Here is a 24,420-nt window from a genome sequence, read left to right as displayed (position 1 = left end):
ACCCTTCAGTGGAGTGGTGGGGCTAGGGTCTTCTGCCCTATGGGGAGGGGGATCTCGGGGCTTCAGCCCCAGAGGAGGCATTTGCCAGGGTTTGGGACTTCAGCCTTGCTTCTCCTAAAGGCCCTAGACCCAGCCCAGGCAGGCACTTCCTGCAGGATTGAAGCCCCTAGCCCCACCACAGGGCAGAAACCCTGAGCTCCCCTCCCCCAAGTATGGTAGGTGAAAAATGGGGTGGAGCATGTGGCTCCCAAGCGGTGGTTTGGCCACCCCTGATATATATATAGTTTGTAATTTTCCACAAAAGTGGAAAGGTCCTTATCCTTTGCTAATCAGTTTGTGCAGGGCCACAGCCATTGGCACCAAAGTGCTACTGCTAAGGGCTTAAGAAATGAAGGTTGCTGAGTAATTAGCACAAAGTTACAGCAGGTGGAGCTAAAAATGATTGAAAGCATTGGTTTTCAAATGAAATCAAGATGTAAAACAGCTGCCTAGCTTCAGTGAGGAAGCTGCCTGTGAAAGGTGGTATTGGGTAGAGCAGGGCAATGCCAACTGTATTTTTTACATTTAAAAAAAAAATACTAAAGAAAGGGGAGGAGATCTTGCTTTCCTGCTGTTGCCAAAATCAAATAGACTATTCATTTCAATCCATGTTACATTTTTCAGCAATAGCAAAACAATCAGAGATTTTGTTACAGAATGAGAGGGAATCATACCATGCATATGCATATAAAAATTACAATCTTTCCCCCAAACATCTCTGCTTATTACAGAAAACTATCCTGACTCGTGTATTTTGTTAGTCACCAAGCATAAACCACATAATGCATTTTGGGACTATTCAAATTCTTCACAGCGGAAAGACTTCAGCTGAGAGATCTCAGCAATGCCAGAACATAGGAAAATTACTGTAGTCAAGCCTTGCAAATCAAAAATTCATGTGACAGGAAGTTAATGCAAGTTAACAACGTGGCAGCTATCAAAGAGCAAGATCAGTTATTGAAACTAAGCAATGAAGTGTATTTAGTTTTCTGACTTTTACCATCTGTTAAAATGACCACTACCAATATGAACAATTGCTTTACAAAAATCCAAGTACATGCTGTAACAGTATCATCTCCAATGTAATAAATCATTTGATCACTGCACTGAATTACAGATTAAGTCACTAATTAATGTAGTTTATATATTGCATAAATAAAAATGCATCAGAAAGCTCTGCTGTTGCAAAGCTGGGCTTGTAGAATTCAGCTTCCTTTAGAAATCACAGTTTCACTGGAGTTAAATAAGTTCCCCTCCCCCACCCCACTTTTAATTGTAGAAATTTCCTTTGGGAGGCTTAGGAACCTGATTTCTATTACTTCCAAATGGGTGTTAAATTCTTCCATTTCTACTCTGGAGAGCAGTTCTACAGCATCAGACTGGATTTCTTAATGGGAAGCAGTAGTACCTAAAGGGTGGCTGTCAGAAAAACATCACAACAGTTCATAGCTACAGTGATGATACAACAGTGACAGATAGCGTGGACAGCTGTGGTCTACTGCAGTCGTGGTCCCCAACCTTTCTTGTGGGAATAGCATATTGCTATTCCCAGAAGACTGTGGCGGGCGCCAAACACCCCGCTGACAAAATGCTGCCGCAGAGAGGCGGCAGCAGCAGGAAGAAGCGTCGCCGCTGAAATACGGCAACGCTTCTCGGCGGCATTTCAGCAGTGGGGTGTCCTGCAGGTGCACAAAAATGCCCTGGCAGGCGCCATGGCACCCATGGGCACCGCATTGGGGCTGCCTGGTCTTCTGGTTGGAACACAGTCAGGAGACCTGCGGTCTGTCAAACTCTGCCTCTGACTGACTTGCCCACACCCGGAAAACGTCACTTAATCTCTCTGTAATGGGAGGATAATAATTTTGTGAAGTGCTTTCAAATCTATGGCTGAAAAAGGCTATCTAGAGAAAGTAAACTGTGCTGTTAGCAGACAAGTCTGGATCCTGCAAACACTGATGTAGGTGCTTAACTTTAGGCGCAAGAGTATACTCACACGCTTGAAGTGATGTACATACACAAGTGTTTGCAGGACTCAACCTGAAATGGCACCCACTCCTGCTAAAACAAGACCACCATTTACTCAAAGGGCCATGTTATGAAGTTTTGTTTTTAATAATTCATTTTCATTAGCAAATCTTTAGTTAAACAGTGGTATTCAAACTAGCCCCTGCAATTGTTCTTACTTTGCAGGACCTACATGTGGAGCAATAAACTAATGTGAAAGGCCAGGAACTTAAACTGATGTTGGATTCATTCCTAGGGCACAAATACATTTTCAGCAGGAGATAAGGGCACTCAGCATTTTACAGGATTGGGCCTATGGCTCATAGTCATGAACATAATAGCAGAGCCACTGACGTAAATGGGAGTTTTGTCACTGGCTTTTGTGCAGCCAGGACTTTTCTCCATGGTTCTGGGGTTGTGGGCAGAGAGCGAGGGAAAAGCAGCCAGGGAGAAATACTGCAGCAGTTGTACTCAGTAGGAGCAATACCCACCTTGTCATTCCTGTAACTTCTAGTTTTGGGGCTGCCATTTTTCAGTGTTCCCCGTGTGACTTGTGGAGCTCAATGCTAAAAGAGATATCTCATTCAAGAGCAGAGAGAAATGACTAATAAGAGGATCGTATGCTGCTTTCAGTACCTCATGGCACGTACACTAACATGTTTCATTAAGGTAACAAAGATGGACTCATTCTCTGCTGAAATGAAGCTATAACCATAAGGAGAACAACTGGGTGTCTGTAAGGTTCTTTACTTCAGTAAACCTAGAGGGGCTCTTCTCAGAACTTCTGCTCGATTCCTGTATCCATGGAGTCCCAACCCCCAACAGATGTCAGCTACAGTGCTGCCCAGCCATGGCTTGCCCCGGGATGAGGCCCAGCTTCTTCCCCTCACTCACTGGGAAACTCTGTGCTCTTGTTGCTTGGAGCATGCCCATATACTGGCATTGGATAGCAGCCAGCTGGGAAGGACCCCACCACAAAAAACGTTGAGTTGTGCTTTCTTTGGAGGGTAGAGGGAAGCAGGGAGCAAACAATTGCTGCTGGTCCTTTAACAGGGAGGGAGGAAGCAGCTGGAGCCACTGCTGTTTCTACAGGAAGGGGAAGGAACAGAGTGACCTCCTGAAGCATAGAGGAAGCAGATAGAAGAATGAAGGGCCCAGCTATAGGAGGGGAAAGCAGTAGCCACAGCCAGCAAAAAGGTAAGTGGTGGGTTTAATTGTGGCTGAGGAGAGAGTATAGACTTGACTGGAGATAGCCTTGATTTATTAATATTACCATAACACCTAGGAGCCCCAGTCTTGCATCACATTGGGCTAGGTGCTGTACAAACACAAAACACAAAGACGGCCGCTGGCCCAAAGAGCTTACAATCCAAGTACAATAAAAAACAAAAGATAATGCACAGATACAGACAGAAAATGGAACACAAGAATACAATGAGACACTGGCCAGCATGATAGGCTGTGGTCTCAGCACATCAGCAGCCTAACTACTGGCAAGTTTTTTGCAGGCATCATGGCAAAGGAGGGTTTCTAAGACTATCATGAAGTAGCTTTGAAGATGTTTACAGGAAGCCGCTCCAGAGCATGAGAGGCAGCATGGCAGAAAGCATGAAAGTGCTTGTTTGAAAAGTGGGCAATGGAGAGTGGCATGATGACGGGCCAATCAGAGGTGAGCACTAATGGCTCAACAGCAATGAGAGATGATTGGTAGGGGTAGGCATAGAAAATGAAGGGCCTTGAAAGTTAAGACAAGCAGTTTGTGTTTGATGCAGTCTCAGAACCTATATAAAATAGAATGCAACAGGGAAGAGGGAGCCAGTGTAGAGATGCAAAGAGAGGGGTGACATGGTCAAAGCAACAGGCAAGGAAAAGCATCTTTGCAGCAGCATTCTGAATGGTAATGAGAGGGGCAAGACTGCATTGGTCAAGCCAGAGAGAAGAATGTTTCAGTAATAAGATGCAATATGAAAGCCTGGACAAGAGTTTTATCTGTGTGAATGGATAGAAGAGGTTGTACCTGAGAGGAGATGTGTGGAAAGAATCTGCAGGATTTAGATGTAGGCTGGACATGAAGACCTAGAGAGGCTACCTACAGGCCAGAATGACAGGCAGGGTGACGGTGATATCCACAGGAATTGAGAAAGGGAGTAGGGGAAGGGAAGATTTAGAGTTCCGTTTTAGCTATGTTGAGCTTGAGCTGAACACTAGACTTCCATTAGGCAAATGAAGAGAGTCACTTGAAGTTAAAAGTGTCTGGTTTTGGTAGCATGGCAGTGCAGGTATTTTTCATGAGGGTTAATAGGCTTAGTCCTTGGGCAAACAGGTGTTGGGGAAATTTTTAAGCTCTGCTTCTCAGTCTTCCTCATTACGAGTAGAGCCCTGCGCAGATATAAAATTTGAATTAGCATCCAGCCGCGATCCACAAAAGTGGTCTGTGGATATCTGCGGATTTTCAGGGCTTTACAAATGAGTGAGTAAACAAGCATGCCTTCTGACTAGCAGAGACTGAATCTGAATGACTTCAGGTCCAGTCTGGGCATTTCCTGCTAGACCAGTCCCTCTGCTGGGACATAAGGGCAGAGGAAGTAGATTATTTTGATATTGGAGTAGCAGGGCACTGGGACCTTTCCCTTCTAGCTGCCTTACCTACTGGCTGCTTCAAGATCCAGCTACTGCTGCTCAAAAGAGGTTATTCCAGTGCCCTTAGCCATTGCCTGCACACTTGATCACGTCTTGTTCCCCTGCACTCCTAACCCCTCCTTTGCACCCCCATCAGAAGCTTAATTAGAAGTCTTAGCTGGAGGGACTTTGGCAGGGGGTGGGGATGAATGCGTGTGCGGAGGCTCATCATGAATGCTTAGCTCATGGAAACAGCAGGCACAGCAACCGAGTTTCTTGCAATTTAATGGGCTTTGCCTGAAGGGGAGTGAAGAAAGTACTAGAAAAAAAAACAAGATTCCTTCCTGCCACACTCGTTTTAGCTGGTGTTCCCACATCAATGGTACACAAATATTACAGAATCCATATCCTATCCAGGATGAGAATCTTGACTAGAGCTGGGAGAACAGTGGGGAAGGGGGTCTAAATGTACTGCTTTAAATTCAAGAATGAATTTTGATTCAATGGAGTTCAGAACCCCGTTTGTTTTGCTTTCTATGAATGTTCAAGCAGCTCAGGAGAGACTAGCAGAAATGCCTGTACAAAAGACATTTTAAACTTCAAATACTCCAAACACCAATTCTCAATTGAACAGTAGATGGTAACGGTCACCATTTGTACCAAGTTATACTGGATATGGAAATCACTTACCCAATCCAACTGAAAAACAGAAAATCTAAATGACTTAAGTATATAACCAAACAAAGCATGAATTGCAAACTGCAAATATTCTCAACAAACAGCAACAAGCAGGCCAAGAATTAGTAACTGGAGGAATTAGCCTAGTTGTTTGTTCTATAAATTGGAGAATTTTTCAATCCATATACAAAAACATTACAAATAGGGAAGACCTCTATGAATATTATTCACTGGCATTTGTCCAGACACAATACTTCTGCTGAGTGACTTTTTTTCCAGTAAAGGAAGCATTCTCCTTAATGTTTCACTGTTCTAGCAGGCACAGAGTTTTGTGTTTCAGCAACAAGTGGTGGTGTGGATAAGAAATTTGAAGACAAAGATCCAATGGCATAGAAAAGAGGGGACAGCATGCTGTGTTGAGAGAATGCAGAGAGCATCAGAAAAATAGGATGGGGAGTAGAAAGAGGGGGGCTCAGAGAGGCAAATGGCTAGGCCTAGAAAGAAACTACACAAAATATCAGTGAGTATGGAGCCCTGTGGGATGAAAAGAACTCGTTATATTAAATACATTCACTGCAATCTCTGAGGTTGCTTGTGTTCCTGGAAGCCTGACTGTTCCAGTTTTAACCAAATTTCTGTCAGGTATTAGAGAGCAGCCTTATTTCCTGGTCTGTCTGGGGTGCTCTCCTCCCATTCCCTTTTCATTTATCCCCCTTATTGGAGAGACAGTAGAACAGTTAGCTTTTTCTATGCAACTTTTGCCAATGAGTTTCAGCTACTGGCTGAAAGTCAGTTCCCACAAATGATCCTTCCTTCCAAACTCACAGCTGAATTAAAAAAACCTGTTCTCTGTATGAGCAGTTCATCACTTTTATTTATAACTGCCTGGTAGTTTTAGAGCAGATACAGCAGAAAGTTGCTGAACCTGCTGGGAAAAGTTCAAAACTCCACACACAGAGCAGGCACACAACTTGAGTCAATGCAATGTTGACAATAAGAGGCCACACTTAACAGCTGTCTCTTGAGTCACCCAGGGGGGCTGGAAGATCTATATCCCTGGTCTAGGGAAAACATGGATTATCTGAGTTGTAGGAGAAGTGGTAGAGATCCTGCTTGACTGCCATGAGCAGGCCAGGAACTCCTCGGCTGCCTCCGAGTCTCGAAGAGAACACCACACTGGGGATGGAGTCCCTGGAGGATGGGTGTGGAGAGGGAATCATTCTGAGCAGATGGGCATCTTGGAGACCCCAAATTCTTGTGTAGCAATCCTGACCAACTGGGGAGGAAAAAGCATTACAAATCAGGACAAGGAAATGCTTCCACACAAATGATCATAACTTTGAAAAATTCTGATCCCAGAAGAGGAAAAAGGTATTTAATACACTGTAACAAAAGAACCATTGCCCATCTCCATCCATGCATGGAAAAAACCCTGAGCTCCCCCAAAAAGGAAAAAACATGACTCAAATATTTTTCTCTACATAGGGTGGGATGGATAAAAATAACTGTAGGCAAGATCTCAAAAAAAATCAGGCAACACAGAGCTTAGTACGTCACTATCCGAAGCAGTATCCCAATTGCTAGGTTCTTTATTATCAATCATAATGAAAAAAAAAAATCTTACCATAATTGTGCTGCTTACAGAGAATTCAAGAAAATGCGAACAAATTCAGGAATATCTTGGTGTTTCTATAGCCCCCTGTAAAGGGGTTCCCTTCACTGCAACAGCACCTCCTGGTGGCCAGGCATAGTGTATCAGCTGTCGTTTGGTCTGGCACCCCCTAACGACATGCGCTCTGTCACGACAGTGGTGCGTCTTCCCATAACTCAGCCCTCTGGCTAGGTCACAATATTTATGTCTGCCCCTTTTGGGGTAACAGAGTACAACCAAACTGTAGTCCAATTACCTTATTGTAGTCTTCCTTCTGTCTCTGGGCTCTGTTGTCCATAACCCCCTATCGCAGGTGGTTTCACCCTGCCTTTCTCCATGGCTGGTAGGGGAACCCAGCCCCTCACTCTACTATGGGCTCAAATCCAGGGACCTTGTAAGCTGGCAGCCAAGGCCGACTCCCTCAGACTCTTTGCTGCCTCCCTAGACTGCTTCCTACCTCTTCTATCCCCCCCCACAGAGTGACTGCTGGCTCTCTCCCTGCACTCCCTTTCTGCCACAAACTTCCTAGCATTATAATCACAACCCAGCCCTTCCTCAGTGGGGCTTCATCATCAATTAAGCTCAGCTCTCTCTTGCAGGTGCTGATAAGTATCTTAACTGACTTCTCAGGCCCACATTAATCCCTTCAGAACCTGTGTGGGGGTACACATCCCATCACATGCCCCTTCATTCTACTGTTTCCTTTGGATATCAAAGAAAAGACCCAATATATTCCTGTTATTTAATATGACTTTCCAGGATGTCTATTCTTCCATGTAAAATAGTTACCCTTTTTATGGCCTCATGAAGAGGTTTAGCACTGTTTTCCTTTACTTCTAAATCAGACACTTGCAACTCTTTCCCACTTTGCTTCCAATGTCTTTCCTAACTTCTGACTGAGAAATCCTACTGGCTGGAGCATATCTTTTGAAACCCAGAGGACCATCCTCAGCCAGAAAGGAATGAATGCCCACATAATTTCAAATAGCCTAGTTCGACAAATGCCCCACATACCTGGGTGTAGAGAACCAAACATACATGCTCTACAGAAAAGCGGACACACCTGCTGTAACAAGCCCTTCCTCCTCATTTATTTGCAGTGGGAGAGTAGCATATTCGTTATGATGGCCCTCATACTGTTTCACACACTTCACTGCTCTCAGATCCCATAGCTTTATCTGCAAGTGGAAATGGTAATAGAAGAGAGGACGTTTTAGTGAAGCGGGGCAATTTTTGACAGTTATTGCTGGTGATAGGGAGAGAAAGGAGTAGACACCCAAAGTTTTACAAACTTCCAAGTGAATTCCTTCAGTTTTGGAATTACCACCTAGCTACAAGTGGACACCATTATTTGAAGAACTGGTTTAGGATACTGTCAGTGAGAAACCACTTATAGAAAGGCTCGTTCCATTTGTTTTACTGCAGGCAACTTATTTAGTGGATTGAGCAAAAGAATGAGTTTTAATTTTGCTCTGCCACAGAATAGTTGGGTAGCCTTGGGGAAGTCACTCCACCCCGCATCTCGGTTTCCCCATCTGTAAAAAGGAGAAAATACTGCTTATTTACTTAACTCACAAGGCTGTGATGAGGACTAACTGATTAGGCCACGTCTACACTAGGGGCACTATAGCTGCACTATACCTACCTATGCTGCTGTAACTGTGCAGCATAGATGCAGATTACAGCAATGAAGGGGTTTTTCCACTGCTGTAGGAATTCCATCTCTGGAGCAACAGTTGCTATGTTGATGGAAGTATTCTTCTGTCAACCAAGTTGTATCTACACCACGGATTAAGTCAGCACAGCTATGGCGCTTGGGGTGTGGATTTTTCACACCTCTGAGTGCCATACCTATGTTGATCTAAATGTGAAGTGCTAAGCATTACTAATCCCTTCTCTAGGGAATGATGCAAGTGGTAGCTAGTTGGGGCAATGGAATATAACTTTTGTGGCATCATACGCCGCACTGGCAACTTGCTAGAAGCCAAAGAAAAAATGAACTTCTGTATTTTTCTGCCTCTCTCTCTCTCTCTCTCTCTCTCTCTCTCTCTCATCTGTCTTCTTTGCCGGTCCTCCCTGTTTTACCTCCTCCATAAACTCCACTTTCTCCTCTCCTTTTATTTTCTATTTGTCCCTATTCTCCTTTAATTCATTATCAAAATATCTTTCTTAGTGGCTCTCCCAGCTCCTGAATCCTCTCTGGTGGAGTTGCTCAGAAGAATCTGCATCAGACTTCTTATAATGACCCACTGACTAGCAAGCAGCATCTCCGTCTGGGTCAGGGAATCCCAGTAGAAATCCAAGTTCTTGAGTGAGTGTGTTGTGGCTGTTCCAGTTGTGGAAGTAGATAAAGAGAATTTGGATGCAGGCCTCTAAATTGAGCAGGAGTCAGGCTAACTCTAGCTTTAATAATACGAGATTTGTAGAAGCAGGATAGTGCGAAGCAAGTGGAAAACAACTGTGAAAGAGGCTGTTGTGACCTTGTATTAGGTAAGACTAGAATGCAGACTATTAGAGAAATGGTAAGAAAAATAAGAGATCATGAAGCAATAGGTATAAACAATCTGCAGTTGTTGCTTATTATTCTCTGTAATAAAGGTATAATTACTTGCTCTAATTGTTTATCTGGGAGAGACCTGCCTAGACGGGGGAAACCCTGTGTCCTAGTGCACTCTCTCCCTCTGTGCAATTGCTTGAGGTAATAAAGTGTATTTGATTTGCTGCACCCAACCTGAGAGCGAGAACTGCGTTTTTCTCCAACACAGTGCTCCGTGCTTATGCACCAGTTGGAGAAAACAAAGGCCATGTCTAAACTAGCAAGCTTATAGCAGCACAACTGTACTGGTGCAGCTGAGCTGCTGTACAATCAATCACTCATGTAGCTGCTCTATGCCGATGGAAGAGAGCTCTCCCGTGGACATAATTAAACCACTTCCAATGAGCGGTGGTAGCTATGTCAGCAAGAGAGTGTCTCCCGCTGACATAGCGCTGACCACACCAGCGCTTCTATCGGTGTAACTATGTTGCTCAGAGGGGTGTTTTTTCCCCACACCTCAGCGTGACAAAGGTTATACCAACAAAAGTGCTAGTGTAGACATAGCCAAACTCCAAGTATCTCAGAACCATGAGTAAAGAGTGGAGAATACACACATCTGCAAACCATTCACAACTTCCTTCTGACCAATCAGTGAGCTGGTAAAGCTTTGAGAGATTGGGTAGGGGACAAAGAAGAACTAACACACTTCCTAAAGACAGTGGCATCCTCTTTCAGGGCTGGGGTGAGACCTTGACAATGGCCAATAGAATATATGAGACACTATCTAGCTTTCAATAAAAAGAAAGAAAAGGAGTACTTGTGCATCTGATGAAGTGAGCTGTAGCTCACGAAAGCTTATGCTCAAATAAATTTGTTAGTCTCTAAGGTAGTACTCCTTTTCTTTTTGTGAATACAGACTAACACGGCTACTACTCTGAAACACATAAAAAGAAACTCTACCTTTCCAGCCATGTCCGCTGCCATAAGATAGTACTCAGCTTGGAGAAGGCGAACAGATGTGATTGCTGAGTCATGGAAAAGACGGACAGCTTTCCAGCTGTGACCCCTCCGGCTGCGCTGACGAATGTCAATGCTGAAAACCTCCCCTGAACGACAGCCATTGTACAGCACTGGAGTCTAGACAAACCAGAACATACAGGGAGATGAGTCTTGTAACATTTAACAGTATCAAACAGGTTTCTCTAGTCAGTTGTTGTGGCCACTTTGGTAGGAAGGGTTCAAGTAATAAGATACTCCTTTACTGTAGTGCCAGAATAATATCACTGTATATAGAGGATGACAAGAACCTGAATTGCATAGTCACGTTGCAAAACATTGCAATCAACTTAGGACTTTCATTCTGCTTTCAAATATTTAGCAGTAAAAAAGCAACGGAAACTTGGTCTTGTGGTTAGATCAGGGGAAGCGGAGTTGAGTCTCCTAAGTTCTAGTTCCACCTTTGCAACTAACTTTGACTGAGCAAGTCATTTAACCTCTCTTTGCCTTACGTTCCCCATCTGTAAAATGGGAACAATACTGACACTTAGTGTGTGTGATGTGCTTTAAGATGCACTATGACCGCAAAGCCTTATTATAATTCTTTGCATTTGTTGTTTCACTTTCTTTTTAACCCTTCTATTTAGCAAAATTGATTCCTTCCCATCCCACCCCACATTTCCAATGGAGCTTGAAATCAGTGTAGCTTATTTTTGTTGCTTTTTCATGGTCAGCCACATCATCAAGTGCCAACTTCATTACTGAGCAGCTACTGAATCCACCACAAAAAGTAGTCACAGTGCGTATAGGGCTGCTGGTGCCACAAAATCAGCAATGCGTAACGTATCTCTAAGAAATCAAAGACCCACGTCCCTTTCTACCTGGGTGGCAAACTGTTGTGCCAGTACATCACTGCTTGTTCCAAATGTCTGCCGGTGACCAGTCATTGCATTGGTCACAAGGACTCGCCGCATCAGACCTAAGAAAGACAAAATAAACACATGGCCATCATTTGGGCAATACAGCATGGAGGCAATGATGGTGCAGATCTTTCCTCTTGATAAGTAGTACAAATACACTCCTGCTTACCTGTGCTGAAGCAGTTATCAGCCTGGGGGTTCAGGCACCAAGCACAGGACCAGGCAGTGGAGATCTTGAAGCTGCACAGCATTCCAGGCTGATCTCCTAAGGGTGGCAACAGGGAAGAGAAACTGTGAAGCCCTCAGGCACCACAAGGAGATGTGGGAGGAAGCTTCAAGTTAACTGTGCCCCTAGAAAATTTCACCAGGCTGCTGTACCTCTTACAATTTTCAGGGTTTCTGTTTCCAGTGCACTAAACCACCCAATTACAGGCTTGCTGCTACCCACCCAGTTCTTCTGGAAACAAAACGTTGCTCCACCAGACGCTTGAGTGATTGCCGAATAACATATACATAGTGCTTTAATACAACTGCATTGGAACAAGGACACCATTTCACCTTCCCCAAGAGCCAAAGCCTATCTATGCCCCTGCCTCTCCCCTTGACAGAGAATTCATAAGAATTTTCAAAAAGTAGCACGTTGGGCACTGAAATTATGTTCATGTGCGGGGAAGGAATGAGGGAGAAGTGAGGAAGGGTCTTGTTTGGACGAACACAGCTTTGAACATGCTACACTGGCCCCCCTGTCTGCTGAATGAGCAAAGTTTAACTACATAGCAACAAGCGAGATTTGTATTTTGTTCCCTCAACTCCCAACCCAGTTCAAAACCAACCCACTGACAGTTCCTAGGTTTGCAGTTTTTATTCACTTCACACAAGTATGTTAAGACCAAGCCCTCAGCTTGGGGTTAGAGATGACACTGTAGGTGTCTTATGTATCTGAAGGCAGTGATTTCCAAAAGACCTTAGAACAGTGGTCCCCAAACTGTGGGGCGCAACCCCTCTAAGGGGGCACAGTGGGGCCAGCCCCCACAGGAGGCAGGGAGGGAGCACTAACCAGCCTCACTCTGCCCCCTGCTTGGCTCTGGCCCTGCCCTCTACTGCAGCTCAGGTGCCGGCTGCAGCCCCGTTCCGGGCCACAGCTCCAGCCTCAGCCCCCAACCATGGCTCCTGACCACGGTTCGGGGTGTGTGTCCGCGCATGGAGAGGTTTCATTACGGGTAAGGGCGGGGCACAATGGAAAAAGTTTGGGGACCACTGCCCTAGAACTACTTTTGTCATACTGGTAAAGCATGCTGCAGTCTTCAAACAGCAACCCTTCCTGTTAGCACCAACTCTGTGACTGTTTGTTTTTAAAAAGCCTCTGGAAATAACTCCTGTATTTTCACCTCATGAAGGTGCTTTACATGTCTGTCTTCATCAGACGCTTCTTTGGTGTAAATTTAACTGTGGCCAAACTTGCACAGGACACAAAAATTAGAGATGTAGCAAAATTACACAATGACACTACAAAGAGACCTGGAGAGAGCAGCATAGTGAGGACTTAAGTCAACTAAGGGAGATTCCACCCTTATGAAAAGGAACAGCACAAATACAACATAGGGGAATGTAGCCACACCCATCAAATTAAAGCAAATTTATTTTAACGATCTCTCTTTAATATTCATATGTTTTCATGTGATTGAACACTATACACAGTGCCTGTCATGGGCTGGGGGTGGGAGACCAGTACTGGAAGAGGAGAGGACTGCCATCTCAAATAGTCCCATCAATAAACCTATGTGAACAACTACTGTGGGCAAAGGTCATACCTGGGTGAACAACTGTGCACTGGTTCACTCCATCTGAAAGGACCAGATAGCCCAAAAGGTGCTCACTCAAACTATCTATCTATCCATCCATCCATCCAGGTTCTATGTATTAAGGGAGGACAATAACTTACATAGGGAAAATTCCAAATAAATATTTACTTTATAGGTGAGTACATTTTCTGCCAAGTGCCATACAGTTAATAACTGATGCCATAAACTATCCTTGTTAACTAGTTCCTAAAGTTATTACTATCCAAATCAGTTCTTGGGCTTCATTACACAGTGTTAATATTCACTCTTGTGACGCTTACAAAACCACTCAAAGTATTAGAGAATGAAAATACAGAAGTCATCCCTCATTTAGGCCCTGTTCAGACTACAACTTCTAACCAGAACAGAAAGGTATTCTACCTGGGTTAGAGTTGCTGAATAAGGATGCTGGAAGCAGACTGGCACACCCTGGAGTTTCTGCAATCCCCATGAGGCACAACTTGCTGGAGGCTGTTAAAGAAAACTAAGATTTCTTCCAGAAGTAGCACATGTTGCATAAAATTACTTGGGGGGAGGAGAGAGAGAGAGATGCCTCTGAAACACTGGTACACATAATATTCTGTCCTTCAACAGTGCCTGTTAGATGACCTTTAAAGTGATTTACAGTCACTAATGAATTAAGCCTCATCACACCCTTCTCTCATAGGAATTAGAGGACAAGAGCTGTAATTCTGTGATTCTAGTTTTAATATTTAACGTTACCCAATAGGGAAGGAGAGTGGGAGGAATAATAAAATCTTTCCTGGTCTTTCCAGTCATAAAATAGTATCATCCACATCTAGAACTTTGAAGAGTGAAGACATAAAAAATAACCTTTTACCAACTACTTTGGGTCTGTCTTCCCCAGTGCATAAATTTTTTTAAAATTGGGTTGTATCACATTGCCCTCCAGAGGTAGTAACAGGTATGGGCAGGATTTAAATTTATTTTTCCAGATCAGTGTGATGGAATTATGATCAGATAGATGGGGGAGAGTGAAAACTCCAGACTTGCTGCAGCGCAGGTCTGAAACATGACTCTGAAAAGTCCTCTTCCTCTCCCTGTAGTACGACCATGACACACTGCTCCCTCACTCTATCCACGGGCTTCTTGCCATTGTCTGAATCATTTTTTTGAACTCTTTGTTCTCCCTTTCAAGGGTCTTCAGAATCCAACACTTGCCTACATCTCCCCTTGTTTGCTAATACTCCAGCACACACCCTTTGTCTGCCAACAATCTCACTTCCATGCTCCTTTCACATTCTCCCATTTGTGTCCCTGCACCTTCCACGTAAGCCTCCGTCAGTACAGATGCACATCTTTTGTGTAAGTATTCTGCCACTAATCTCTAATCAGACATTCCCCATTGCCAATCCCAAACCTGACACCCTGATGGGTTCACAAAAGAAAAAAACACTTTTCCTACCTCAGCCCATTATTTTGTCATTTCTGCTATTTCCTCCCTATACCCAAAAGTGATTTGATGTAATTTATTCATTGTGTTAACTCTAAAGGTAAGGTTGTAAGATCCTTGTCTTTTGCCTTACTATATATCTGAATGCTGCCATGTGTACTTATGATTTAACAGCATACTTTCTTTCAACTTTAGAGCTTCTCTGGTTATTTTCCAGTGAACCATTAAGCCCTTTTGAGACAGGTACTTGGGATTTCTTATTGATAAGTGGCTGTCAGTCAACACGTGGAACTCTTTGCCAGAGGATGTTGTGAAGGCCAAGACTATAACAGGGTTCAAAAAATAACTAGATAGTTCCTGGAAGATAGGTCCATCAATGTCTATTAGCCAGGATGGGCAGGGATGGTGTCCCAAGCCGCTGTTTGCCAGAGGCTGGGAATGGGTGACAGGGGACAGATCACTTGATGATTACCTGTTCTGTTCATTCCCTCTGAAACACCTGGCATTGGCCACTGTCGGAAGACAGGATACTGGGCTAAATGGACCTTTGGTCTGACCCAGTATGGCCGTTCTTATGTTCTGTTTTGTGAAGCAATTTGCTGTCTAGTGGAAGCAAGCCTGAAGCTTTATTTATTTATTTTAAAAAAGGATATAAAACGTGAGAATCTTGATGAGTCAGCGATGCCCAGCACACAGAATTCACCTACAAACAAAAGCAAGACAGACCAATACTTGCTGTCTCCTGTTTAATTCAGAAAAGTGAACTTTCAAACATTCCACATAAGTCTGAAAAACTGAGCAAACACCCTTAGTATACTGGAGAACACCAAGAACATCCTGGAAAACAACTAATGATGACTAGCCCAATAAAGAGAGACAGGCATTTCAGCCTCTTGCTAGCACTTGCATGAAATGGAAAAAGGTCAGCACCCAAAAAAAGTCTCCCCAAACCTGGATGGGTCCATTCAGCACATCTCTTATCTAAGACAGGTTTTCTCCATGCAACTGGGCACCTACAGGTTGTCGTATTTTGTCCTAAAAGTTCTTCCCATTCAAAGAGAGGCATGGGGTTTTTTGTTTTGTTTTTGTTTTTTTTCTTTCTTAAGAAGAAACAGAGCAAACAAATCAGCAGTAGAATTAATCCCTCAAGACCTCTCTCTTCAAGTGCTGCCAAGAATAATTCTGTGGAAATATACTGCTCATGAAAGGTACTGGACTGACTGCTTTGCAAGACCGTTCTCCAAAAGCAATTCAGGAGTATCAGAGCTCAGGTCTTTGTGGATTCTACATTTACTCAATCCCTTATTGCTGGATTCTTCCATTCTCTCTTCCTTCCCCCTGCCCTTCCCTCCCCCCTTCCTCATTTCCACTCACACATCCCATGTTACAACATTTTGAGAGTTCCAGAACGGAAGGAAATCCTTATGGATGAGAAGCCAGTGGAAGAATGGTACCTTGCGGTTTGTGAAGTAGAGGTTGTCATACATCTCCACCGTGAGAGAGTCCTTCCCTAAGCCACTGAGGTTGATGATACCATATTTACACCCTCCATGTTCTACATCATTCACAGTGAATATCCGCTCACAAGCTGCGTCTGCCTGCAAAAGAAGTGCATCACTATGGGCAATTAAACTAGACCTGGCTTTAGGTTGTCTGCTTGGGTCCCCAATGAGAAATCTATTAACTGTGCTTTCCCACCACCACCTGATTGCAGTTCAGCACCATAGACACTGCATGTGTGTGGCCATCTGCATTCTAGAGATTCACTAGAAAAACATTTAAGATACACTATTTTCCACTTCAACACCTGACAATAATGAACACTGTCTCTTATTGGCTGAGTTCTGGGATGGTGCTGTGGACAGATCTTGCTGTCATGGGGAACCATAATCAGTAAGTACAGGCTCCAGCATATAAATGGGGCTCCGCATAAAGAATTTTCATTCAGTGTAAATGTAGACTTTTCTGTCATTTGAAAGCCTCCTTCCCCTACTGGATCAGATTGGTGCCCTTGCAATCAAAGTGCTGGTTCTGAGTTCCAGATTTTTCTCTCATTTAAACCAGTAGAAATTTTCAGTATCCCCACCAGCTTCAACAGCTTTCACTTACATGGACCAGATCAGCAGAGAGCTTCCAAGGCAGCTTCTGTAAGATGTCTGCCCCTGAAATCTACTTCACACCACAGCACCAGTCATAGCAGGAGCCATGGAGTAGGGGTAAGTTCAGGGCTTCTCAGCCCGCTTCTCCTCATTCCCATATACATAGCCAGGACTCAGTGTGGGTGAGCTTCCCAGGTAGCCTCTGCTATCAGAAGTTCTCCCCCAACCCACAAAAACCCCCTTCAGATCCAGAGACTCATGATGTCGCTCTTAACAACTACACAGTCTTTTTGGACTACAAAATCTGCTCTAATCACAGACTTAACTCTTTCACCCCCATTCACTCCATCAATCTCATTCTTTTTCCTTTCTCCTCCCTCTCTTGTTATACTCCATTACCCACCAACCTCTCCTCCTCTCTCATCAGTAGAGCTTGCCAATTATCTTCATGACCTTTCCTCCCACCCTTCACCAGGCTCTGTCTTTGCAGACTGTAAGCTCTTCAGGCTAGGTGTTAAGAAAACACCCAGCACATTTTGGGCACTACTACAATAAATATTGCTCTCAATTACATATTATTTATGACATAAGGATTTATTTTTTCCACGAAAAGAGTGGAAACCAGTCAGTGCAGACTGCTTAAAGGAGAATGGTCACAGGGAAAAGACACCATATTCATGCTTAGCTAGCCCCAGAGCTCCCCAAGTCTGGAATACCATCTGTATGGGAGGAGAAACTGCCAATACAATCTGCTACAAAGAAAAGCACTTCCCAGTGTATATAACCTATATGTTGGGTCATTACAAATCCCAGAGCTCACAAGAAAGTAACTATAGCCAAGTGCTCTCTAGCCTTAAAAATTGAAGTGCCCATAACATACCACTATTAGTTTAAAATTGTTGGTTCCAGTAACTGAGGAATCTGGGCTCCGAATCTCTACCTTCCTCCTCTGCATGCAGTTCACCTTTAATTCGTGGACCAATCTATAAAGGAAAACATGTTTAACTATGCTGATATTTAATGATAATGAAAGGAATTCTGGGTAAAAGGCATTGAAATGCTTCTTTATCTCAGCAGATTAAGCAACAGGTAAACAGCCCAGGGAGCTGGCGGATTGCAGCCCCACCAACGTATAGCACGAGCAACCTTCAGATTCCAAGACTCATGAGGTCACCAATAAATAATCTTTGGGGCCCCCCCATCTGTATGTACACCAGCCTTGTCACACCACTGCAATGTCCCAATCAGCTTCAACAGCAATAGACAGATTGCTGGCATCTGCTTACACACAGTCTACAGTAGCACTCTCACTTGGACCATTGAAGCCACAGAAGTTAAGGAAAAGAGAAATTTCCTGTAGACTAGGTCCATTAAAGTGTATTTACATACGGGAAAACTCTACAACATGCTTATAAAGTGCAGGAGAGTATATGTTAAGGATGGGAAATTTCACCGTCAAACTATTCAAAACCTGATGATCAGAAAATATTTTCTTGCATCTTAATTCTTGTCATTTAGGGAAGACCTGCTGAGCCATTCTGTAGGCATGTGCAGTATAAAATGTAATGGAAAAGCTGCACAGAAAACAACGGGATGTTTTATGAAAAAGGCAGTGTACACTTTTGTATCTATTACCGATGCTTCCCCAGCTCTGTCCCTTACTGGAACAACAGGGTACACTACGAGATTAATGGCAAAGAAACGTTAGCAGTAGGACTCAATAGGGTAAAAAACGGATTTGAAATTATTTCACCTGCAATAATTGGTGGAGCTGAGTAACCCTAACTGCCTCTTGCGTAAGACCAGTGATGAGTTCAATCCAGCTCTGGATGTTTTCTATTAAAAAAGAACAAATGAAAATGTGCAGTTATGTGTTGCATAGGATCAAAAGCAGCCCATGGTCCCTTCATGTCTGGGATATTTGGGGAACAATTTATCCCTAAGCCCTTGCATTTAAAAGCTGTTTTTCAAAGGAGAACAAAGCACTTCCCACTTTTTTTTTTTTTAAAGTCAAAATATGCATTCTGAGGTGGAAAACAAATTAGAAAAGTCTCTGGCTGCTTCCAAGCACAAAACTAACTGAATGCCCTTCAGTTTACTGAATTCCACATAGTTATCCAATTTTTGCTTAACACTATGTGACTACCTCATCTTGAGGTTCGAAATCCGTGAACCATTTTCACCACAAAATAATGTCTCAAGTTCTTATCTTAAATCAAAAACTTTGAAATACAATATGGCCACCTACTGCTGCCATAGAAACTTTAGCTTTGGCATTTCCTTTTTTATTTTAACTGTGCAAAAACCGAGCTTTTCCATTTGTCATTTTACAGTTGGGCTGAATACTTTCAGTGCTCATGAAAGCAAAAGACTGAATAGTAGACAGAGCTGGGGCAAGGCAAAGCATACCAGGTTTTTACAATCCATTTTGTAGTCTGAACATAGACTGAAAGTCACTTTTTAATCAAATAGGTAGCTAGGGCCTGACTTTCAGAGGTGCTGAGCTCCCACTGAGATTAATAGGACCTGCAAGTGCACAGCACCTGTGAAAACTAGCCCACCGATGTAGTCACTTTTTTTAATAGAAGCATCGGTAGGCATAGTGAAGGAAGCATATCCTGGCCCCAAATGATAGTATTTACTCTTTCTCAGAGAATTCATTTGTTCTGAAAACTTAAAAATGAATCAGTTAAAGAATTAAAATTAAACTAAAAATAGGCTCTTTAAGAAGTTTAGCACCTTGTGTCAGACTTTTTTTTTTTTGCCCCATGATCTCAGTAACAGGACACCATAGAAACATCAAACTTCCCATAACTTACTAAAATCTTGTCCTCAAGCTACATCTGAATAAGTGTTAAGGATTAATCATCATTTTTCTTGTTATTCTTCATAGAAGTTTTTTTCAGCAGATGCTAAAGGACACAATGTTCTACTATAAAGAATTCCACAGCAATTGGAAAAAATGACTATTAATCCTTAAAAAAAAAAAATGCATAGGCATGAGGTTTCAGTGAGTTTTATCAGTGAACTATTTGAAGATTCTGTGACAGGGAAAAGTTAAGGTTTTAAATTTAACCTTAACTGTGAATTTCCTGACTTTATCATACTTAGTTTTGAGATAATTACCTCATCCCTGTACTGTATTTTACCCTAAATTACTGAGCATGTAGTCTCAACCATAACTCCATCTTAAAATACTTTTGTTGGGGGTATGGACAAATGTTTGAACGTTTGACCTTGAACAGCAAGCATTAGAGGCGATTATACCAAAGTTGAAACTGGAGGGTTTTATAACCTGTAGCCCATCCTGGTGTCTTGGGTCCCAGCACAGTAAAGTTTAAATGACATTTCAGAGACAGGACCCACCTTCTTTTGTTTTTCCTCCTCTTCTAAGAGCTTCAGTCTCTTGCACTCCATCTCCTTGTACTGGAGGCTCTCTTTGGTGAGAGGGTTGTAGTTATTATGTCCAGGGAGCAGTCGGAAATAGCGGTTCTTTTCAGGGTCATAGTAAAATCCTGGTAGTTCTATAAAGAGTATTTACCAAACAAAATCAGATTGAGAACAAAATTTTTCTATTGTCCTTTGACCTCACCCAATTCCAGAGTAGCAGCCAAGAGACCGCCACTTTGGGGATTTCAAGTCAAAAAGGACATGGAAACTTCTGCTTCCAGACTGGCAGGTCACAAATGGGAAGAGGTATTGATTACATTAATGGCCACCTCAGCAAAAGCCAAACCAGGCTCTTACTATCTGCAGAGGAAATGTCATTACAGGGATAGGGAGAGGAAGACCAGCAGTAATGGAGATTAAATTAAGCAAATAGAAATGGGGAAACTCAGGGAAAGGTACTCCAGAACAAAGACATGACCATTCTTCTTGAACATAAATGAGTCACACTGCTGACAAAAAATTTTTTTTTTAGGATATCCCAAACACCAAGAACAATAGACAACTGATCATTGACCAAACATAAAAGCAGCAATCCCTTTCCCCAGGACAAACACCCTTTCCTAATTACACTTCCCAAATCAAACGCTTAGATACCTACAATCCATGAGACATATCAATTGTGGACTGGACTGGCTCACTCAGGATACGTCTACACAGCAAAGAAAAACCAGCAGCTGGCCCGTGCCAGCCAACTTGGGCTCACGGGGCTTTGGCTGTAGGGCTGTTTCATTGCTGTGTAGACGTCTGGGCTCAGATTAGAGCCCGAGCTCTGGGATCCTCCCATCCCAGAGGGGTGTGTTGTATTGTTATATTTTCTTTGTCTATTTAACATAACTCTTTCAGTAACTTAACTTTTAGAAGAAGATCTCTGCCACAGATGGCTATGGATATTAGAGAGGCAAAGTAAACTACGACAGGATCATATATCTTCATGCACCCAATGTTTAGGTGCTGATTTTTGGCCCCTGAACACAATGGTCCCTTACCAGGCACTGGAGAGCTATGACATACTTCAGAAGAGGATCCACTGTTGCTGGTGTCTGCATTCAGTGAGTTCCATGGTTCCACTTGTTCACACCTAACAGTAATGCACTGTTACGTTCAGCTTGCAAAATTGTCTTGAAAATATTAGCCCAGAAGCAAGATCTCCTCACACACCTTTCCTATGAAGGTTATTCTAATGAAAAAGCTATTTTGCTTTGTTAAAAACAATGATTTTCCCTAGGCGAGTAGAATTTGGCAAGGCAGTTAAGTACATTGTGTATACACAGCATATGTACACAGAATGAACATACAATGTGAAAATAGTAATATTTCATTTTCATCTTCAAGGTATTTTATAAACATTAAAAGGTCACCATCATCTTAAAATCTAGTCAATTTTACCTGAAACTACTTTTAATGGGGTTTTTTTTAGTATAACTGCCCTGAGTTTTCTTGTCAATTTTTGTGATTTGCTCTCTTCCTGCCTCCATGCTGTTATGTAAAAGATCCACACAAATATCAGGGGAAAACACTGTCTCTACAGTGAAACTGACACCAGGGGTGAAACCCTGGTCCTGCTGAAGTCAGTGTGAGTTGTGTCTTCAATGGGGCCAGGATTTCATCCGAAGTGTTTTGAAATGCACAAAGTAAACAAACTGAAGAGATCAGAGAAAATTACTTCTTTATTTCAATTACAGTGAGCTTAGCTATTTCTTGCAATAACAGTAGGTATAAGACTTTAAAAACAGAAGTAAGTTATTTTAAGTTGACGAGGTCCATACTTTAGGTTGAATTTCCCTGGGTTATTTTCTTAAGATTCTATATAAAATTACATGCATAATGTGTTACTAGTTCTCAGTGTTTCTGTTCATACTAAGTTCTGTAATGGATCTTATATCCTGTCATTCTGAAAGCAGTAGGTCAAGTTGGTTTAGAGACTGTACGATTTAGTGTTCTGAGAACAGGATTAGGAGCAAGGAACTTCTTAGTTGTAATCCTGGCTCCACCACTGGCTTTCTGTGTGGGACTGAACTACTTACTTAAAGGACAACAATTAACACACAAAAAATCACTTCAATCTGAAACCCTTTTTTAAACTTGTTTCCCCCATTTAGTCGGAGTGAGGGTCCAAATCCTGCAAACACTTAAACATGTGTATAACTTTCCACGTGAGTAGTCCCAATAAAATCAATGGTCCATATTGTTTTCAGAATTAGAGCCTTAGTCACTTTCCCCTGCTATTTGTGTGAGTATCTCATAGCAACAGGGGAGAGAAAAAAATTTAATGCCACAAAAAATTATCAGAAAGACTCACAAAGGGAGGTGTAATATGTAAACTACTTTTTATTATAAAAAATGGGCTAGATTTCAAGATAACAGAATCCCTATAAACTTCATCTCAGTTTCCCAGTCTGTAAAAAATGGGAAATAATATGTACCTATTTTACAGTAAACATTAACAAATTAAGAAATACAAAAAAAAAAAAAAACAACCAAAACCCCAAACCCCCAACCTTTCTTCCCCCAAACTACCTTTGTGAACGGTCTTAAAATCTACAGCTAAAGTATTAAGCTGTACACTTGCCTTTCAGAAAAGCTACAGTGGTTGTGTCTTCTGTAGTGGTTGGGATGGTAGGTTTGTCTGCGATTGCTCCACCCTTCCTTTTCTTTACTTTTCCAATTGTTTCTCTTCATTCCCGTCACTAAAACACACAGATACACATACAATCAGAATCACAATCCGTTCCAATTGTCTGGAAGGGTTCAACACACAGGGTATTCTCTTAATACATCATTTTCCTCATATTTCAAATTTGTCTTGACCCACTGCTGGTCAAAACTAAAAAGACAGTGAAGTGAAAGAAGAAACTTATTTTAGGATGAACACAGAGAGAATACAAAGGCCACATACTTGTAATATAAGTAGAGAAAGAACAACATCTTGAATAATTTAAAATGAGATTGTACTAAATACTGGAGACAATATAGTATGCAATAATCCTTATTTGGCCCACAGGAGAGCAATACAATGACTTAATATATGTTTTCTTCTAATTTCTATGTATGTTTATGTATGAATGCCCAGGTACCTAGAATTTCTATGGCCCAAATTCAAGCCTGGTGTAAAAAACTGTAAATCAATGGAAATACGCTTGCTAACATCAGGGCTGAATTTGGCTCTATGGAGACAATATGATGGTAGCAATAATATTCTTCCCTGCCCAACTAAACATTGCCGTGAGTTAAGTGCAGTGCTTTAGATTATAACATCACACGCTTTTTTGGGTGTCAAGTCTTTTTCTGCAAGGAATTAAGATATTAGATTGATGGAAGAAGAAACATCAGTTTTTTTTTAAAAAAAAAAAAAACACCTTATTTGCCCGAGTTTTAGTTAACTTTTGGCTGACCTATTTGTCAAAGCTTGGGTTATACTGAATATTTTTTTAAATGATAAATTTTGGTTATCCGCCTGAATATAATACCTATTTTGTTCTTGAATATTTTACTCTTGCAGCATGATGACGGAGACGACATTTACATCACAGTAACAAAACACATAACACCCAGCAATTCAAAATCAGGAGCGGTGTCCCATTATGCTGGGAGATGCATGGACAGCTACAACAATATGGTCACTACGGGGTTTTATGAACGACTCCCCCCAACGCCCCGGGCCCAACACCACGAGTCAGGCTGCCGTGCTTGCTGCAGCTCCTGAACACTGAGCAGCAAGGGGACGGGCTGTGCTTTTGTATCTGCGCTTCACCAACCTCCCTCTGAGAATCTCCCTCCTATACCTTCATGACGTGCGCAGCTGAACGGCCGAGGACCAGGTGCCTGCTGAACGGAGACTCCCGCTCCCGCCCCCCCCGCCGTAGCCCCAGAGGAATCAGGGCCATGACCACGTGCCCCATGCCCGACGGAATCATGCAGGAGCGAGGCCCGCACGGGGTGGGGGGAGGCCGGCTCCTGCCCGTCAGAAACCCACCTCTCTGGGCCCGCCGCTCCCGGTCGCCACGCGTGAAAACGGCCCCGCCTCCTTGCCGCTGCCAGCCCGCTCACTGGTTCAACTGTCCCCGGTTGTAGGCTTCTGATTGGTTCTTAACAGTATCTATCATATGACATACTGTTCGCAACGCCTCAGGTGATCACTCGCTGAGGCGGGGGGGGGGGTCACGTCATGTCACG

General features: G+C 42.8%; 1 protein-coding gene across 3 annotated transcripts; it reads right to left on the bottom strand.

Moving 5' to 3' along the window:
* Nucleotides 1-569: 569 nt before the first annotated feature.
* Nucleotides 570-24,365, bottom strand: DCAF4 (DDB1 and CUL4 associated factor 4). Of its 3 annotated transcripts, none has more exons than XM_038407509.2 (14): nucleotides 24,221-24,365; nucleotides 22,817-22,934; nucleotides 21,234-21,325; nucleotides 20,164-20,321; nucleotides 18,551-18,633; nucleotides 17,678-17,780; nucleotides 16,153-16,296; nucleotides 15,352-15,401; nucleotides 13,666-13,745; nucleotides 11,613-11,708; nucleotides 11,405-11,502; nucleotides 10,488-10,664; nucleotides 8,055-8,169; nucleotides 570-6,616 (listed from the first exon to the last, which is right to left on the bottom strand). In XM_038407509.2, the coding sequence occupies exons 2-14, from the start codon at nucleotides 22,924-22,926 to the stop codon at nucleotides 6,402-6,404; spliced, it is 1,521 nt and encodes a 506-aa protein (XP_038263437.1). In that variant the 5' UTR covers nucleotides 22,927-22,934; nucleotides 24,221-24,365; the 3' UTR covers nucleotides 570-6,401. The 3 variants fall into 3 exon arrangements, with proteins under 3 accessions (XP_038263437.1, XP_043371771.1, XP_038263439.1); XM_043515836.1 differs by lacking the exon at nucleotides 24,221-24,365 and adding an exon at nucleotides 24,003-24,208; XM_038407511.2 differs by lacking the exon at nucleotides 24,221-24,365 and adding an exon at nucleotides 24,030-24,138.
* Between the last annotated feature and the right edge of the window lie 55 nt (nucleotides 24,366-24,420).

The sequence above is a fragment of the Dermochelys coriacea genome, chromosome 6, assembly GCF_009764565.3.
Source record: "Dermochelys coriacea isolate rDerCor1 chromosome 6, rDerCor1.pri.v4, whole genome shotgun sequence".
In the NCBI taxonomy this organism is placed as follows: Eukaryota; Metazoa; Chordata; order Testudines; family Dermochelyidae; genus Dermochelys; species Dermochelys coriacea.
Note: the sequence above shows the minus strand (reverse complement) of the source record. Positions and strands in the feature narration are given on the sequence as shown.

Coding starts and splice junctions, on each gene's coding strand:
- DCAF4 (XM_038407509.2), bottom strand. CDS start 22,926: ATGAAGAGAAACAATTGGAAAAGTAAAGAAAAGGAAGGGTGGAGCAAT. Junction 16,297..17,677: donor ACAATTTTAAACTAATAGTG/GTATGTTATGGG, acceptor CTTCTTTTGCAG/GCAGACGCAGCTTGTGAGCG. Junction 13,746..15,351: donor CATCAAGATTCTCACGTTTT/ATATCCTTTTTT, acceptor AGCCTCCAGCAA/GTTGTGCCTCATGGGGATTG.